Source organism: Salvelinus alpinus, chromosome 15 (genome assembly GCF_045679555.1).
Source record: "Salvelinus alpinus chromosome 15, SLU_Salpinus.1, whole genome shotgun sequence".
In the NCBI taxonomy this organism is placed as follows: domain Eukaryota; kingdom Metazoa; phylum Chordata; class Actinopteri; order Salmoniformes; family Salmonidae; genus Salvelinus; species Salvelinus alpinus.
The window spans coordinates 27,209,828-27,228,562 of record NC_092100.1 but is presented as its reverse complement, the minus strand read 5'-3'; the positions used below and the strand labels follow the sequence as shown (position 1 = coordinate 27,228,562).

General features: G+C 42.1%; 1 protein-coding gene across 1 annotated transcript in view; it reads left to right on the top strand.

Annotated features, from left to right (window-relative positions):
* The window catches only part of LOC139539869 (cadherin-13-like), a 704,975-nt gene that overhangs the window by 549,760 nt on the left and 136,480 nt on the right, over nt 1-18,735 (top strand). The window contains exon 9 of the mRNA XM_071343218.1: nt 3,166-3,306. Coding sequence (XP_071199319.1) covers nt 3,166-3,306 — 141 coding nt within the window. The remainder of the gene's footprint in view (nt 1-3,165; nt 3,307-18,735) is intronic.

Genomic DNA, 18,735 nt, shown 5'->3' with positions numbered 1-18,735 from the left:
CCACGTCCAGGATCCTTTCCCATTCAGGATGTCCTCCCATGTCCAGTCCTCCTTACCACGCTGCTTGGTCCGTTTGTGGTGGGTAGATCTGTCCCGAACATCGTCAGGGAAATGACCGGACCAAGGTGCAGTGTGGTGAGCGTACATTTTCTTTTAATGTTATAAATGTCGCCAACAAAACAAGACACAACAAAAACGAACGTGAAGCTGACTAGGGCTATACAGGCCACTAACACAGACAACTACCCACAACTAAGGTGGAAAAACAGGCTGCCTAAGTATGATTCCCAATCAGAGACAACGGTAGACAGCTGTCCCTGATTGAGAACCATACCCGGCCAAAACATAGAAACAGAAAACATAGAAATAAAGAAACTAGAATGCCCACCCTAGTCACACCCTGGCCTAACCAAAATAGAGAATAAAAGCCTCTCTATGGCCAGGGCATGACATCTCTGGTAAACACACACTAGCTATATCAAATAAAATCAAAGTGTATTTGTCCCATGGTACCTTGCATAGCGGAGTCTTTTGTTTAGACATGTAGCTAGCTAGCTAAACAATGAACCATAATCCCAACTCATAACATTACTACCCTGCATGAATCTGCAGGTAGCTAACCAACTATATGCGATGTTAGCTAGCTAGCTAACATTAGGCTATAACTAGCAATGCAAATTGATCTGAGATATGAATAATATTACTACACAGATCATACATGTAACATTAAATAGCGAGCCGGCTAATGTTAGCTAGCTAACAGTACTCTTTAACTTGCAATGAAAACAACTTCCTGACAAAATTAGAAACGTTTAATATCTGAAAATGTAGCTAGCTAGACTCTCTTACCCATATACTCGTATACGTGGATGAATGCTTCTCCCTCTCTGTCACGGATGCCATGGTTTTCCTTAGTTTGAAGGTGTTTTATACAACCCTCTCTGTGTTCTCTTTGTGACCCCCTCCGCATCTTTGCAATCAAACACCAGAATTTTCTCCATCTCCTTAGCTATCATACTCTGCTTCCACCAGGCATTCCACTGATTTAAGAACTCTGTCCTCCAGAAAATAAAGAGCAACACTTTTGCAGTTATTCGTGATATCTTTCAGAAAACCCATGTTAGAAAGGATTACTTACATGTACTATGCAGCCCTTTGTTATAGACAGAGGCGTGCTACAAGGCAGACCAATCTGAACTCTTCTCTCGGCATGTCCAGCCCATCCATTATTACTATTGTTTTTTATAAATGTAACCTTTATTTAACTAGGCAAGTCAGTGAAGAACAAATTCTTATTTACTATGACAGCCTAGGAGCAGTGTGTTAACTGCGTTGTTCAGGGGCAGAACAACAGATTTTTACCTTGTCAGCTCAGGGATTCAATCTTGCAACCTTCCGGTTACTAGTCTAACACTCTAACCACTAGGCTACCTGCCACCCCATTATCTCAGCCAATCATTGCTAGCGGGAAGGTTCCTGTCTTTTTACGGGGCTAAGCTAACTTGGCTCGTAATTTAACAATTTTATTCATATTTACAGATGGCATACACGTTTGTTATTAAGGCACATAAAAGTTCACATGTTCCAGAATGCATTTCTGCCAAAAGAAACTACTACTATCAATGTGCTATTGTGAGAATCATTATTGAGAGAATATATTGCTATTGAAGTCATTCCAAAGTGTAGGTTTAACAGAGCAAATAAAATGGCATCATACTTTATAAGTCATATCATCAATGATAGTATTTAGGCCTACATAGCATTTGCAAATTCATCAAAAGCTTTTTTTCAAATATACAATGCATAGGCCTAGGGTTTCAAGCTTTGGTTATACGTTGGATTTAAATCTCCATCTCAACCAAGAATCAAAGTTAAAGAACAGCACTAAATCAAATCAAACTTTATTCCAGGTAGACCGTTTTATAGGCTTTCTACAGAGGGTTCTACAGGGAACCCAAAATGATTCTACCTGGAACCAAAAAGGATTATACCTGCAACCAAAAGGGGTTATCTTATGGGGACAGCTGAAGATTCCTTTTGGAACATTTTTTTTCTGTAGCCTGCAGGTGAATATTAACCATGGCTTTAAAAGCAACAAAATAATCTATGCTGTATGCAGAGCTGCATATTCCAAATTGAGCTTGGCATTTAACCTGCACTGCAATCACACTCCACTTCTCCAACTTACCCTAATGCCTGGCCAGCTTCTGTCCTCCAGGGTCCCTCCCCACTGCCTTCCCTCGCCTTAGAATTACCCGCGAGAGCCAAGCTCCAAAGAGGATCCTTTCTCTTTTAATGTAGCACATCATGAAAGCTGGGAGAAAAACGTTAATAATGCCGCTTGCATGTCTGCCAAGCCTACAAACCTTGATCTTATGTCTTCTGAGCCATTGAAGGGGAAGTATTGAAGCAACTCACCCCCCTAGGTATTTAAAAATGGATGAACGTAAAATACTGTGGTGTCGTACTGCCATACGTCTATTCATAATCATATGTGCTGAGAGGTGTTCTACACAGGCTGTAAATACATTTGCTTGGGGATTTTTTCATCTGGTTTGCACAAGACTTGGATGCCTGATAGATGCCAATAGATGATGTGGGTGTTTGTTGGTTTCTATAATGTGATAAGCTTAGGTTATAACAGACACTTGACATCTGTTTAGTTCTATTTAAATGTCAGGAAATGGCTGTCATATTTAGAAGACTACAGAGTACTGCACTACCACCCCCAGACAGGAGACCATGCCGTAGCAACTCCCTTTTGTTTGTTTTGTGTGTATGAGTCACTTGGGCTATGTGATCATTACACTCCAGTACCTGTCTGGCTCTATGCCTCCAAAAGTCTGGTGCTTTGTTCCTGAGCTTTCTAAGAGGCTTGATAGAAATGTACAAAGTGTCAACATAATAAGACGCCAAGGGGGTGTGTTTTTATTAGAATATGTTTACTCCGAAATGAATCCACACCGGCGTAACAATCATTCAGTCTAAATTGCTTTTTGTCAGTCAGTTAATCATTTGTTATCATTTGTATTAAGTGGAATAATTTTATCTCCCTCAACAAATCCTGTGTCTAATGATGATTGTGTTGTGTGTAACCCCTGAAATGGATGTGTGATAACGACAGACTTTATGACACAGTGTGTGTCTGTGTGTGTGTCCCTCCAGACACTCCCCACTACGCAGTATGAGCTGGAGATCGTAGCCCAGGACATGAAGGGAAGAGACGTGGGACTAACAGGAACATCCACGGCAACCATCACCATCACAGACAAGAACGACCACGCCCCAGAGTTCACCCACTCACTGGTAAGTACCTGCACCCCTGCTTGTTCCCCTGACTCCTCTTCTCTGTCTGTCCTCTCTGTCCCCTGACCCATGTTCCCTGTCTGTCCTCTTTGTCCCCTGACCCCTGTTCTCTCTCTCTGTCCCCTGAAATCTGTCTGTCCTCTCTGTCCTCTGTCCCCTGTCCTCTGTCTGTCCTTTCTGCCATATCCCCTGTTCTCTGTCCCCTGTCCTCTGTCCTTGTCATCACTTTATGTCCCCTGTACTCTGTCATCTGTCCCTGTTCGCAGATACAGCTGGTGGCGGGCTTGATTCACGTCCAGGTGATGGAGTGGGTTACACACACACACACACGCACACGCACACGCACACGCACACGCACACACACGCACACCAGTTATCCACCATGTCCTCTGCTATCCAATTTAAAATGATAGTGTTATAATTCTCAGAGCCTGCCCGAGGAAAGGCTCAGCTCACATCAGTCGTCGTCCTGTGTGTGTGTGTGTGTGTGTGTGTGTGTGTGTGTGTGTGTGTGTGTGTGTGTGTGTGTGTGTGTGTGTGTGTGTGTGTGTGTGTGTGTGTGTGTGTGTGTGACCACATGTAATGTGTGACCACATGTGTGACCACATGTAATAAACAACGCATCACAGTAGTCAGGTGGTAGGGGCTCACAAGGGAGATAAGGGAATGTTTGAGTGTGTGTGTTTGCGTGTTGTGCTGCTATGATCATGGTGTTGGTTTCCTTTGTCAGCACAGCCTCAAGGCTGTGCTAGTAGAAACCCTGTATGGCACACGTAACCCAATATCCATCAGCCACACTATCTCCGTCATTCAGAAAAAATGCACTTAACAAACTTAACCTATTTGCCTGTTTGTGCGAACTCATGATGAGTCTTTCAAAAACTGCAACTGTTGCTGTTTTTTTTCTTCTTGAGGTGAAGAAAAACACATCAGGCCCTGGAGGAGAGGTCGTAATGTTGAGTTGTGTGGTTTTTAATGGAAATGCCCAGAGCTGTTGTCAGGCTTTGAGACACATCAACCCCAACCTCCACCAGACGGGCTCCCATAATGCATTGCCATGTCAGAGCGTTGTGAGATCTTCACAGTGAAATATTCTGGCTGAGTAGGCATGCTGGGGCCGTGCTGAGTGCACTCTGTCCATGTCCTCACTTAATTCCTCCATCTTTCTTCTGGGGATCCGTTTAACAGTGTGGAGAAATGTTCCTTTTAAAAACACAGCCATTTTAGGTGCTAAACTTCTCATATAAGTCCCCACCCGCTCAGCAGCCACTAACCTGGCCATGAATCATCTCTTATGACTTCCAACTATTGTGGGTGTGGGTGTCCATGAGCGGACATGTTAATGTGAATGTAGGCACATTCATAGATATTGAATTCCACTTGTAGTGCAAATATTCTGCACTCTCTTGAAAAACCTTTTAAAATAACATATCCTTCTGGATGTTGAAAGTTTTCCAACTGAAAACTCTGTCTACAAACATAGATGTGCATCGTGTATGTGCTGCATTCAAGCAGAGAAAGACATGTTCTGCTTTACCTTTCATCATTCATCAATCAGAGAAGAGCTAGGCTTCCTACCCTGCAGTACACACAGGTGCTGATAGTGTTGGCATGACTCCACATAACACTAGTCTACTTGAAGATGTGCTTAAGTCAACCCGTGGGGGATTCACAAAGTACCCTGCCTACCCACCGCACTCTTGAAATAGACTTTAGAACCTATGATTCCCATACAGAGTAGTGAGATATAATAAAGCTCCACAAAGACAAACATGGTTTGTAAGGTATTACACATTTTCTAGTGCTATCTAAACACCTCTCAAAGAGGACATTCTGTTGGATTTGTATTCCATATCTTCTCTCTTACACAGTGTCAAACTACTTGGAAATGCACTTAACAAGTTCAGGTTGACTTTAACTCATCAAAGATTCTGAGTGAAATGGACTCACACAGGTCACCATGCAGTCCCGTGTAGCAGGGTGGGTTTATCATAGAACGGACTTGTTTCATGTCTGGTAAAGATGGACAGACTACAGTATATTACAGTGAGTCAGTAGTAAACCTATCATAGTCTTCTTGGTTGGTGCATAGGCCTACAGATATTATATACACTCATGAGTCTGCACTATTGTTCTCCTTAGCAAGTTTCTCTGAGGGCCCCTCCACCCAACTTTTTTAATCTAAGGCTAAATTGCTCTTTCATACTTACGAATGTATTACATTCTGTGAAGCTTCTTTGGGGAATTGGGATCCACAATGATTAACTTTTTTGAACAAGTTCTAATCCCATTTTTATGAGAGTGGAAACAACAAAAGATGATTGGGAATCCCCTGGTATAAAAATAATTTAAAGACAGAACTTGAGGTAGGACATTAATGTCACTCCTGATAAAAACCAACAGCAATAAACCACTGGCTTATATTGTCTTATTTTATTGATTTATTCTGCAATGCAATACTATGCTAATATCTTGGCATTATGATTGACAGATACTTCTTTTGGACCTTGTTCCTATTTGGGGTTCAAAATAAAGATATAGCACTAACCAATACCACTCCGTGCATTGACAACTAACTACTCCCCACAGTATGTGTTACTGTGCATTGTCTGTCTTTGAAATGTGTTTATTGACCACTGCTGTTAATTGACTAATGGACTCTGACTCTTCCTGTCAGTCTACATATCAGCCTTTACCACGGTTTGACCTGCAGTCTAAATGCTGCTCCAGTACAGCTCTGACCATTGATCCACACCACTAAAACACACATTAGCAAACATTTCAAAGTAGGACAGAGGACAGTAACAGCCCCTATGACAATTTCTGCTTGACCTGAAGTCTCCCTAATTAAAGCCTGTGGTGACACAGAGAGGATAGGCTGGTGATACTACCTGCTGGTTCAAGTGAACAGTGTACCCCTGTCACCCCCTCACCAGCAACCCCACCCCCATCTGGCCCTGGGTGATAACTGGCATCTCATTTCTGACTAGCCCATTTCATAGTTTCTTAGCAGCCACTGATCTGGCTTATCACTCCTGACACACAGGGAGACTGACAGCCAATCCATGCCCTTGCTCCCCCGTGGTGATGGGAGAATATGCATGGCCTCCAAATGATAATGATATTCAAGCCCCCATGCAGTCTTACATTGTTTATTTTTTTTAAACATCACTGTATGTCTAATAAATCACTGTGTGTGTTTGTTTTTCATAACAATAACTCCAAATGTATTTGTAATAATTTATTTCCCTGAGCCTCATTTTGCCATTGAAATGCTCAGTTTGCTCATGTTGGCGTGTTGATACACATTTAAATATATTTGTATACACAGCCCTGATTAGCGGATAGGATCGTCTAGACCAGGAGCGTCAAACTCATTCCGTGGAGGGCCTAGTGTCTGCAGGTTTTAGACAACCATGTGTGGCGAGTTCCTTACTACTTCGGGCTTCTGAGTGGCGCAGCGGTCCAAGGCACTGCACCTCAGTGCTAGAGGCTTCACTACAGACCCTGGTTTGATTCCAAGCTGAATCACAACTGGCCGTGATTGGGAGTCCCATAGCGCGGTGCATAATTGGCTCAGTGTCGTCAAGGTTTGGCTGGGGTAGGCCGTCATTGTAAATAAGAATTTGTTCTTAACTGACTTGCCTAGTTAAAAAACGAATTAGTGACCTTAATTCATCATGAGGGATTAGCAAAAAAACAACAGCCACTTGACACTCTGTGGAATGAGTTTGACACCTGTGGTCATCTGTGATCTACCCCGCTTATTCATTTGAAGTAGGAGGATACATATGCAAAAAAGGAAGACCAGTCATTGGTTAGAATAATCAGATCAGAATTTGATTTCATGCTCTGGGCCCAAAACTCCATCCCACCTGAAAAGACTGAAATTCCAGGCAAAAAAATCTTACACTAAACGGGCATTATCATCATGTTTACAATTTGATAGTGTTATTTCGACACCATAGTGTGGAAATATTGTTTTTTTTTTAAACAGGAGATTGAGATTTTGACTGCACTGCCCCTTTAACGGTGATGACTGAGACACTGAGGTATGTCCTCAGGGCCAGGCTGGGCTAGGCTTGGCTATCTGTCAGGGCTGGGCTGGCTGTCTCAGTGAAGGCTGCCATACGCGTGCCGTCTGTTGCTTTGATGGAATGGGCTGTGTCCGTGTGGGAGGATAGTGATGGGGAGGAGGCAGGAAGAAACCTGGGGTTCAGACCATCTTTATTTCTGCTTGAATGCTTTGTGCTGACAAAATATATCCAAATAGATAAGATTTTGTGTGTTTTCCTTGTAACCTATCAAGGTACTGTATATCAAAGTGGCAGTAGTTTAGCTTAGCCTTTCCTTTCTCTATCGTATTCAAATAGAAGAAGCCATTTGGTATGAGAGACCATGTTGTGTATAAACATGATCTTAAACCTACAGTGTCTGAAGAGGGCCAATTGCATTCCATATCTTTCCTCATGTCATTTAGATGTTGAGATGAATAGGAAACCTCTCATGTTTGCCAGACACTCAGGGGTCCTGAGAGGGTCTGTGTAGAGTGTATGAACACTTGAGTGGTTTGTTCAGAGTATTGCCGTCCTTCAGGTCTGGAGAACACAAGACTCTTCTCTTCAGGGAGCACTGAAGAGTCCCCATTCAAATAGCTGATAGCCTTTCTTGTTAAAATACCATCCTACCACCAACAATACTTTGCTGTATGAAGTTACACGTTATTGTATCTACTTTTCATTGAATGCATGACATTTCTGTTCATTGTCTTCCTCACATTGCCTCACAAGCTTCAAGTGACTGTTAATTAATGTAAGTGATCAAGTACTTTGAAAGGTAATGCATTAATTTCACCATGTATAGGTTGTAGTACCAACTTGATATTTGTTTACATTTATATTTTAGTCATTTAGCAGATTCTCTTATCCAGAGTGACTTACAGTTAGTGCATTAATCTTAAGATAGCTGGGTTGGACAACCACATATTGCAGGCATAGTAAGTCCGCTTTTCCTCAATAAAGTAGTTATCAGCAAAGTCGGGGGGGGTAAAATGAATAGTGTATCTGCAAGAACCCAATCCTCAGCCAGATGCATTGTTCGGCTGCCATAACCTTGCATTATCTAGTTAATGACATACATATACTGTCAGCCTAGGCCTTTTCACTTTGTCACAAAGCATGTAACATTTCTGTGTGTTACACAGTTGCGGTCAAATATATCGGCACCCTAGCATGATTCACTTTTTCTTGTAAAATAAGTTTAAATTTAAAAACCTTTTGTTGTTCACATGTGTGTGCACAGGACTAAGGGGGAAAAATATCTAAACTGAAATTTAGATTTTCCCTAATAAATGAAAAGAAATGGCTTGGACGAAATTATTCAAAATTCAAAATAATTTGGTTGAAGGCAAGTAATTCTCATTTAAGTGTAATTTATCTCACCTGACATGTGGTAAGTTGCAGGTGCATACTGGGTAAAAATAATAATTTAAACAGTTTCAAAAGAGAAAACAGAACATTCTGCTCCATTGCACTGCAATGTAAAGTGCAAGGGTGCCAATATATTAAAATATACATTATACCACAACTGTAGCCTTTTGTCATGTCAAGTATTGGGTCAGGTGGTGCAAGCTCAGTTAGCTTCGTGTTCAGTTGATGTAGTAGTGGTTGTTATTATGCCTTGAATCCTAGCTGATCCTTTCTATCTGAAATACAAAATATAACCGTTTCTCTGAAAGTGAAATAGAAACTCAAACTTACTTTACATACGGTGTGCCTAGAAGGTGTTAAGGCTGAATCTTTAACTGAAACTGTATACAAGAAAAGGTTGTTGTCCATTCAATAATGACATCACTCTGAAGTGAAGCACCCACTGAGCACTTTTACTATACATGGTGGCAAACTGTAGTTGGCGACAAGCTGTTGTCACGAGAGGACTTAATTGGTTGTTATTTCACTGTCTAGGTTAATGCAATGACTAGAGTCCATTTTACTGTTATAGTTAAATCAACTTATAAAGGCAGAGCTGGTTTTCTGTGCCACATGTTCAGCTGAAGTGTATCTATGGGAACAGCTTGAGCTGGATCTCTTCAAATTTAATAATGGTGCAGGTAAGCTCATTACCTTCCTTGGCCCATGTATGTAAGATGTAGGAGGAAGGGAAAGAGCGAGAGTGTGTGTGTGTGTGTGTGTGTGTGTGTGTGTGTGTGTGTGTGTGTGTGTGTGTGTGTGTGTGTGTGTGTGTGTGTGTGTGTGTGTGTGTGTGTGTGTGTGTGTGTGTGTGTGTGTGTGTGTGTGTGTGTGTGTGTGTGTGTGTGTGTGTGTGTGTGTGTGCAATTTTCTTCTTCATTCTATCTAAAGGAGGCACATCAATCAGATAAGATAAGCAGCTCTTATAAGTGAGCTGATGGGTAAAAGAGACGACTGCTGAAAGATTTTTAAGATCTGTATTTCACTCCAGGGAATATTTTTAAGCATGTAGGAGGATATTTTCTCTAAATACTGCTAGCATGCTAATTACCCACATATGAATAAGAGCATGCACAGTTCAAACAAATCAACCTTTCAAAAGTATCAAACCTAAGTGGAATAATAATGAGAAAAGTTGCAGCATAGGATTTTTCTTTGGGGGCTTTTGAGTTGTTTTTGTGAAGTCAGGTCAGATGATGCCAGCAGGCAGAATGGGAGAGAGAACGCCACTGTCTGTAGAAAGACATACTGTACCTTTGAGAGTTAGAATCTTGGCTGTGATGGCAAGGCTCCTTAAGGGAATAGTGTTGTCTCCCCAGGGACTAAAGTGACATGCCACTGTGTGTTTGTTGTCAGCTCAATCTACGGGGCCACAGAAACGTGGCACAAAGCACTTTCCATTAAGATGAACAGTTGCTCTGCTGTATTCTGCGTTCTCTCCCTGCATGGCTGTATCTCTGTCAGACCAACCAAATTAAACCACATTTATATTCATAAGCCATTATGTCTGACGGTTGGGGATCTCTGCACGTTTATCTCTCTTCTCTGCGGTCTGTCAGAGGAAGAGGGGGGCTGCCGCCGAGAAGGATGGGTTGAGGTGTAAAAAGATGTGTATGATGGATGTGTGATGGTACAGTTTCTATCACTGTGCGAAGAGAGAGGGTGAGATAGAGAGATGTTCATTCTCCTCTTCACTCCACTTAACATTAGTGCAGGCTGAGCAGCCAATCACCCTATCATATTCACATAATGAGAGGAAGGCCAGGGACTGACAGACAGGCAGTGTAGACACCACTCATTGACAGCACATAGAGAGGACATCTCAACACTGAAATAAAGCCAGGGTCGCTGCCTTCCAACAGGCTCATAGTGCCAGCTGGCATTGCATGATGAATGAAGGGGGGAATGGGTAATTTCCAAAATGGTGTTAATGAGTTTTGATATTTACCCCCTGCTCCAATTATACAGCCAGATTAGATCAATATGCATTGTCAGCAACAAATGGTGAGTGCACGGAGAGATATGACAGGCCATTTCTACCGTAAACAAGCAGTATGTGTTGTAGCGATGGCCCTTTTTATTAGACACACACATAACCACACACACACACATAGTAAAAGCACACATGTAGATACCCAGGAGAGCCTGAGTCGGTGGTTATTTCCCCCATTCTCTCACGCCGCTGGTTAGTTTGTACACTCAGTGGTATTGCGGTCTTATCAGTAGCAGGGCTAAGTGGCAACAGCCCAGAGATTGAATACATTCATCTGACAGCATGGCTGAGATGGGAGACTGAGGTCTGGTCTGTCGCTATAGCAGCCTGCTAATCAGTGTGTGGTGTAAGAGAGCAGACATAGAACAGGATGTGATGGTGCTCAGCAACCTACTATGTTCTCTTCCATTGAGGATCCTGTTTGAGGTTTAACATCAGGAGAGGGATAGGTTTGTAGACTAGCTGTATTATGTCATATTAAGTGAAAACAGTTCAAGCGCAAAAGGGAAAATAAATAACATAAATATGGGTTGTATTCTAGTGGCAACAGGTCACAAATCTTGCTGCTGTGATGGCACACTGGTATTTCGCCCAATAGATATGGGAGTTTATCAAAATTGGGTTTGTTTTCAAATTCTTTGTGGATCTGTGTAATCTGAGGGAAATATGTCTCTCTAATATGGTCATACATTTGGCAGGAGGTTAGGAAGTGCAGCTCAGTTTCCACCTCATTTTGTGGGCAGTGTGCACATAGCCTGTCTTCTCTTGAGAGCCAGGTCTGCCTACGGCGGCCTTGCTCAATAGCAAGGCTATGCTCACTGAGTCTGTACATAGTCAAATCTTTGTTAATTATTTCCAATGTGTCAATTAATTATCTTTAGTTTTCTCATTATTTGGTTGGGTCTAATTGTGTTGCTGTCCTGGAGCTCTGTGGGTCTTTTTGTGTTTGTGAACAGTGTTTGTGTTTGTTATTGAGCTCTGTGGGTCTGTTTGTGAACAGTGTTTGTGTTTGTTATTGAGGATTTGGGAATCATTTCCTTTTAGGTGGTTGTAGAAATTAACGTCCCTTTTCTGGATTTTGATAATTAGCGGGTAACGGCCTCATTCTGCTCTGCATGCATTATTTGGTGTTTTACGCTGAACGCTGAGGATATTTTTGCAGAATTCTGCATGCAGAGTCTCAATTTGGTGTTTGTTCCATTTTGTGAATTATTGGTTGCTGAGCGGACCCCAGACCTCACAACCATAAAGGGAAATGTTCCATGACTGATTCAAGTATTTTTAGCCAGATCCTAATTGGTATGGGAAATTTGATGTACCTTTTGATGGCATAGAGGTCCTTCTTACCTTGTCTCTCAGATCGTTCACAGCATTGTGAAAGTTACCTGTGGCGCTGATGTTTAGGCCGAGGTATGTATAGTTTTTCGTATGTTCTAGGGAAACGGTGTCTAGATGGAATTTGTATTTGTGGATCTGGCAACAGGACCTTTTTTGGAAAACCATTATTTTGGTCTTACTGGTCTTACTTACATTTTTTAAATGGATGGATGGGCACAACTAAGTTTGTTAATTTGTGTTTTTTTAAAGTTTCTAGAAGCGAAGAAGCAGAGTGTTCCATGATGTCATATCCTGTGTTTAATCGATTGGTTGCTTATGACTGGATAATCACTATGTTTTTGTCATGATTTGTATTTGTCGTTAGGTCTGACAGAATCTGTGCAGCAGATCTAGGTGCTGCTGTAGGCCCTCCTTGGTTGGGGGCAGAAGCTCCAGATCATCAGCAAACAGTAGACATTTGACTTCAGATTCTAGTAGGGTGAGGACGGGGGCTGCAGACTGTTTTAGTGCCCTCACCAATTCGTTGATATATATGTTGAAGAGGGTGGTGCTTAAGCTGCATCCCTGTCTCACCCCATGGCCTTGTGGAAAGAAATGTGTGTGTTTTTTGCCAATTTTAACCGCACACTTGTTGTTTGTGTACATGGATTTTATAATGTCGCATTTTTTTCAACACCACTTTCATGAGAACACTTTGCCTTTGTTTTGCTATGTTTGTTTGTCAATTAGGGTGTGCAGGGTGAATACATGGTCTGTAATACGGTAAAAAGCCAATTTGACATTTGCTTAGTACATTGGTTTCACTGTGGTGGAAATGTACAAGTCTGCTGTTAATGATATTGTAGAGGATTTCCCAAGGTTGCTGTTGACGCATATCCCACGGTAGTTATTGGGGTCAAATTAGTCTCCAATTTTGTGGATTGGGGTGATCAATCCTTGGATCCAAATATTGGGGAAAATTTCGGGGCTAAGGATGATGTTAAAGAGTTTAAGTATAGCCAATTGGAATTTGTGGTCTGTATATTTTATAATTTCATTTAGGATACCATCAACCCCACAGGCCTTTTTTTGTGTTGGACGGTTTGTATTTGTCCTGTAGTTCATTCAATGTAATTGGAGAATCCAGTGGGTTCTGGTAGTCTTTAATAGTTGATTCTAAGATTTGTATTTGATCATGTTTTTGCTGTTTGTTCTTTGTTATAGGGCCAAACAGATTGGAGAAGTGGTTTACCCATACATCTCCGTTTTGGAAAGATATCTCTTTGTGTTGTTGTTTGTTTAGTGTTTTCCCAGAAGTGGTTTGATTCTATGGATTCTTCAATTACATTGAGCTGATTTCTGTTATGCTGTTCCTTATATTTTCATAGTGTATTTCTGTATTGTTTTAGTGATTCACCATAGTGAAGGCATAGGTTCAGGTTTACTGGGTCTCTATGTTTTTGGTTGGATGTTTTATTTTTATTTAACCAGGTAAGTTGACTGAGAACAACACATTCTCATTTACAGCAACAACCTGGGGAATAGTTACAGGGGAGAGGAGTGGGGATGAATGATCCATTTGTAAACTGGGGATGATTAGTTGACCATAATGGTATGAGGGCCAGATTGGGAATTTAGCCAGGACACCGGGGTTAACACCCCTACACCCCTACTGGCATGGAATCTTTAATGACCATAGAGAGTCAGGAAAACCATTTAACATCCCATCTGAAAGACAGCACCCTCAAACGTTTTTTATAATCAATCCTCAATCCTTGTTTTTAACATAAATAATCGATAATATTTCAACCGGACGGTTAACTATTCAATACAATAGATAAAGAAAATGTCGAGCTACAACTCTCGCGCACATTAACTAATCAAAGGACACCTCTCGCTCATTTTTAAGAATAAAAGCTTGAAACTATGTCTAAAGCCTGTTCACAACCTGTGGAAGCCATTGGAAAAGGAATCTGGTTGATATCCCTTTAAATGGAGGATAGGCAGGCAATGGAACAGGGATTTTTCAAAATAAGAGGCACTGCCGGGTTGGATTTCCTCAGGTTTTCGCCTGCAAAATCAGTTCTGTTATACTCACAGACAATATTTTGACAGTTTTGTAAACTTTAGAGTGTTTTCTATCCTAATCCGTCAATTATATGCATATTCTAGCATCTGGGCCTGAGAAATAGGCCGTTTACATTGGGAACGTTATTTTTCCAAACATAAAGATTCTGCCTCCTAGCGTCAAGAAGTTAAGAGGGAGTTACCGAGGGGTGGAAACTCAGGATACTAGACAACGAGAACTCTGAGTCAGCTAATATACATTTCTATACGTTTTCAACAGTATTGGTACAGGGCAACCCCAAACAGTTTCAGCTGGACTTCCACCTAATCAAAGAATTAGCTCAGCATGAGAAGCTCTCCCTTGAGAAAGATACCCCCACCCCGAGCAGGTCACACCAGACCTCTTCATTATATAACCCCACAGATGAGCAACCCCAAGCGAAAAGTCAACGTCCCAGCACAGACTACTACTCCCTCATTGAAATGAAGGATACATTTACCCAGCTGAAGGTAAGGCAGGTGGAGCTTTAACAGCAGGTGATTACATTCCAGTCAGCACAGACCCAGACAACAGTCCAGCACAGCAACACCCCCTTAACCAGACCCGGAGTGCTGGAGGTGGAGAGAGAAATATGTGCACTCTGGACTGTGGTGAGAAAACTTCAACATGATGAAAAGCATGAGCAGGAGAAGAACAGAGCACTACAGTAGAGGATCAGACTACTGGAGGAGAGGGTGAGGGGGATGGCGTGTGACAGAGAACAACCTACTAGAGAGGTGGCCACCCCCGCAGAGAAGCCAGCAGAACAGCTCACCTCAGCTCCCGACAATAGTCTCAACACCACAGCAGAACAGTCCACCCCAGACCCTGACCATAGCCTCGACATCCCAGCGGGACAGACACATGAACAACCCCAAGCACAAGGGATCTCACCCCCTCTGAGCACCCCCCCTGTCACCCACCGTGATAGCTCTCCTGACAACCGCCCCACACCCACTGAGGACATACACAAGACACAGATTGTACTCCTTATGTACTCAAACAGGAAATATAATCAAGAAAAAAAACTTGTCCCAAACACAGTGTGTCTAAACTCTGGTGTCCAAACACCCAGCGTGCCCTAGACCTTTTGTCTGAGGACCAACTAGGTTCACCTAGCCACATAATAATACACACAGGCACAAACGACCTGAGAGCCCAGCAGAAAAGGGTGGCCACAGCAATCAAGGGAGTGATAGAAAAAGCTTATTCTACTTTCCCCAATGCACAAGTGGTTATATCCACCATACTACCATACAGCGGGTAAACGCAAGTATTTCCTGTGAATGTGCCTCAAAACTAAATGTTTACCTGGCCCACCACTCCACCCTGGACTTGAACAGCCTTTATGACCAGGTCCACCTATACAAGGCAGCAGTGCCCACCTTCGCCTGGACCCTAAAGGACATCGTTCTTTAACGCAGCCCCAACACTTCACACAGGAGCAATAGATCAATAGACGCCCCGCCCAGACCAGCGAGACACTCTCCCAGACCTGCGGGATCGTAAAATCATAAATATAGACATTGTCATCCTACAAGAAACATGGTATAGAGGAGACGGACCCACTGGTTGCCCTCTAGGTTACAGAGAGCTGGTAGTCCCATCCACCAAACTACTGGGTGTGAAACAGGGAAGGGACTAAAGAGGTATGCTAATTTGATATAGAGCAGACCTAACTCACTCCATTAAATTAGTCAAAACAGGAACATTTCAAAAGGAAAAGTTCTTAACAGAGAAAAATGTCCTCCTGTGTGCTACCTATGTCCCCCCGAGAAGAAACCCCATACTTTAATGAAGACAGCTTCTCCATCCTGGAGGGGGAAATCAATCATTTCCAGGCCCAGTGACATGTACTAGTCTGTGGCGACCTAAATGCCAGAACCGGACATAAACCTGACACCCTCAGCACACAGGGGGACAAACACCTGCCTGGAGGTGACAGCATTCCCTCCCCCATATGCCACCCTAGGCACAACTGTGACAACATAACCAACAAAAATGGGTCTCAACTCCAGCAGCTCTGTGTATGTACATAGTCAATGGAAGGCTTCGAGGGGACTCCTATGGTAAGTACACCTATAGCTCATCTTTTGGCAGTAGTACTGTGGACTACTTGATCACTGACCTCAACCCAGAGTCTCTCAGAGTGTTCACAGTCAGTCCACTGACACCCCTATCAGACCACAGCAAAATCACAGTCTACTTGAACAGAGCAATAGTCAATCATGAGGCATCAAAGCCAAAGGAACTGAGTAATATTAAGAAATGCTATAGATGGAAGGAATGTAGCGTGGAAACCTACCACAAAACAATAAGGCAACAACAAATTCAATCCCTTTTAGACTACTTCCTGGACAAAACATTCCACTGTAATAGTGAAGGTATAAACCTGGCAATATAGTAGAAATATTAGAAGTATATTTGACCTCTCAGCATCCCTATCAAATCAAAAAAAATCAAGCAGAAAACTGAAGAAAATGAACAACAATGACACATGGTTTGATGAAGAATTCAAAAACCGAAGAAAGAAATTGAGAAGCCTGTCCAACCATAAACATAGAGACCCAGAAAACAAGCAACAGCACGTCAGAATTCAGCTCAATGTAATTGAAGAATTTATAGAATCTAACACTTCTGGGAAAATTGGAGAACTCTAAACAAACAACAACACGAAGAGTTATCTCTCCAAAATGGAGATGTATGGATAAACCACTTCTCCAATCTTTTTAGCTCTATAACAAAGAACAAACAGCAAAAACATATACATGATCAAATACAAATCTTAGAATCAACTATTAAAGACTAGAACCCATTGGATTCTCCAATTACCTTGAATGAATTACAGGATAAAATAAATACCCTCCAACCAAAAAAGGCCTGTGGTGTTGATGGTATCCTCAATGAAATGATCAAATATACAGACAACAAATTCCAATTGGTTATACTTAAGCTCTTTAACATCATCCTCAGCTCTGGCATCATCCCCAATATTTGGAACCAAGGACTGATCACCCCAATCCACAAAAGTGGAGACAAATTTGACCCCAATAACTACCGTGGGATATGCTTCAACAGCAACCTTGGGAAAATCCTCTGCATTATCATTAACAGCAGACTCGTAAATTTCCTCAGTGAAAACAATGTACTGAGCAAATGTCAAATTGGCTTTTTACCAACTTATTTTACGACAGACCACATATTCACACTGCACACCCTAATTGACAAACAAACAAACTGAAACAAAGGCAAAATCTTCTAATGATTTGTTGATTAAAAAAAAAAGCCTTCGACTCAATTTGGCATGAGGGTCTGCTATACAAATTGATGGAAAGTGGTGTTGGGGTAAAAACATATGACATTATAAAATCCATGTACACAAACAACAAGTGTGTGGTTAAAATAGGCAAAAAACACAAATTTCTTCCCACAGGGCTGTGGGGTGAGATAGGGATACCGCTTAAGCCCCACCCTCTTCATCATATGTATCAACAAATTGGCGAGGCCACTAGAACAGCTGCAGCACCCGGCTTCACCCTACTAGAATCTGAAGTCAAATGTCTACTGTTTGCTGATGATCTGGTGCTTTTGACACCAACCAAGGAGGGCCTACAGCAGCACCTAGATATTCTGCACATATTCTGCCAGATCTGGGCCCTGACAGTACATCTCAGTAAGACCAAAATAATGATGTTTCAAAAAAGGTCCTGTCGCCAGGACCACAAACACAAATTCCATCTAGACACTGTTGCCCTCTGTGGTCCACTCACCAACCAATAATTCACAAAATGGGACAAGCACCACATTGAGACTCTGCATGCAGAATTCTGAAAAAATATCCTCAGTGTACAACGTAAAACACCAAATAAGGGCATGCAGAGCAGAATTAGGCCGACACCTGCTAATTATCAAAATCCAGAAAAGAGAGGTTAAATTATACAACCACCTAAAAGGAAGTGATTCCCAAACCTTTACAAAGCCATCACCTACAGAGAGATGAACCTGGAGAAGAGTCCCCTAAGCCAGCTGGTCCTGGGGCTCTGTTCACAAACACAAACAGACCCCACAGAGCCCAAGGACAGCAACAGAATTAGACTCAACCAAATCATGAGAAAACAAAAAGATAATTACTTGACACATTGGAAAGAATTAACAAAAAAACAGAGCACACTAGAATGCTATTTGGCCCTAAACAGAGAGTACGCAGTGGCAGAATACCTGACCACTGTGACTGACCCAAACTTATGGAAAGCTTTGACTATGTACAGACTCAGTGAGCATAGCCTTGCTATTGAGCAAGGCCGCCGTAGGCAGACCTGGCTCTCAAGAGAAGACAGGCTATGTGCACACTGCCCACAAAATGAGGTGGAAACTGTGCTGCACTTCCAAACCTCCTGCCAAATGTATGACCATATTAGAGAGACATATTTCCCTCTAATTACACAGATCCACAAAGAATCTGAAAACAAACCCGATTTTGATAAACTCCCATATCTACTGGGTGAAATACCACAGTGTGCAATCACAGCAGCAAGATTTGTGAC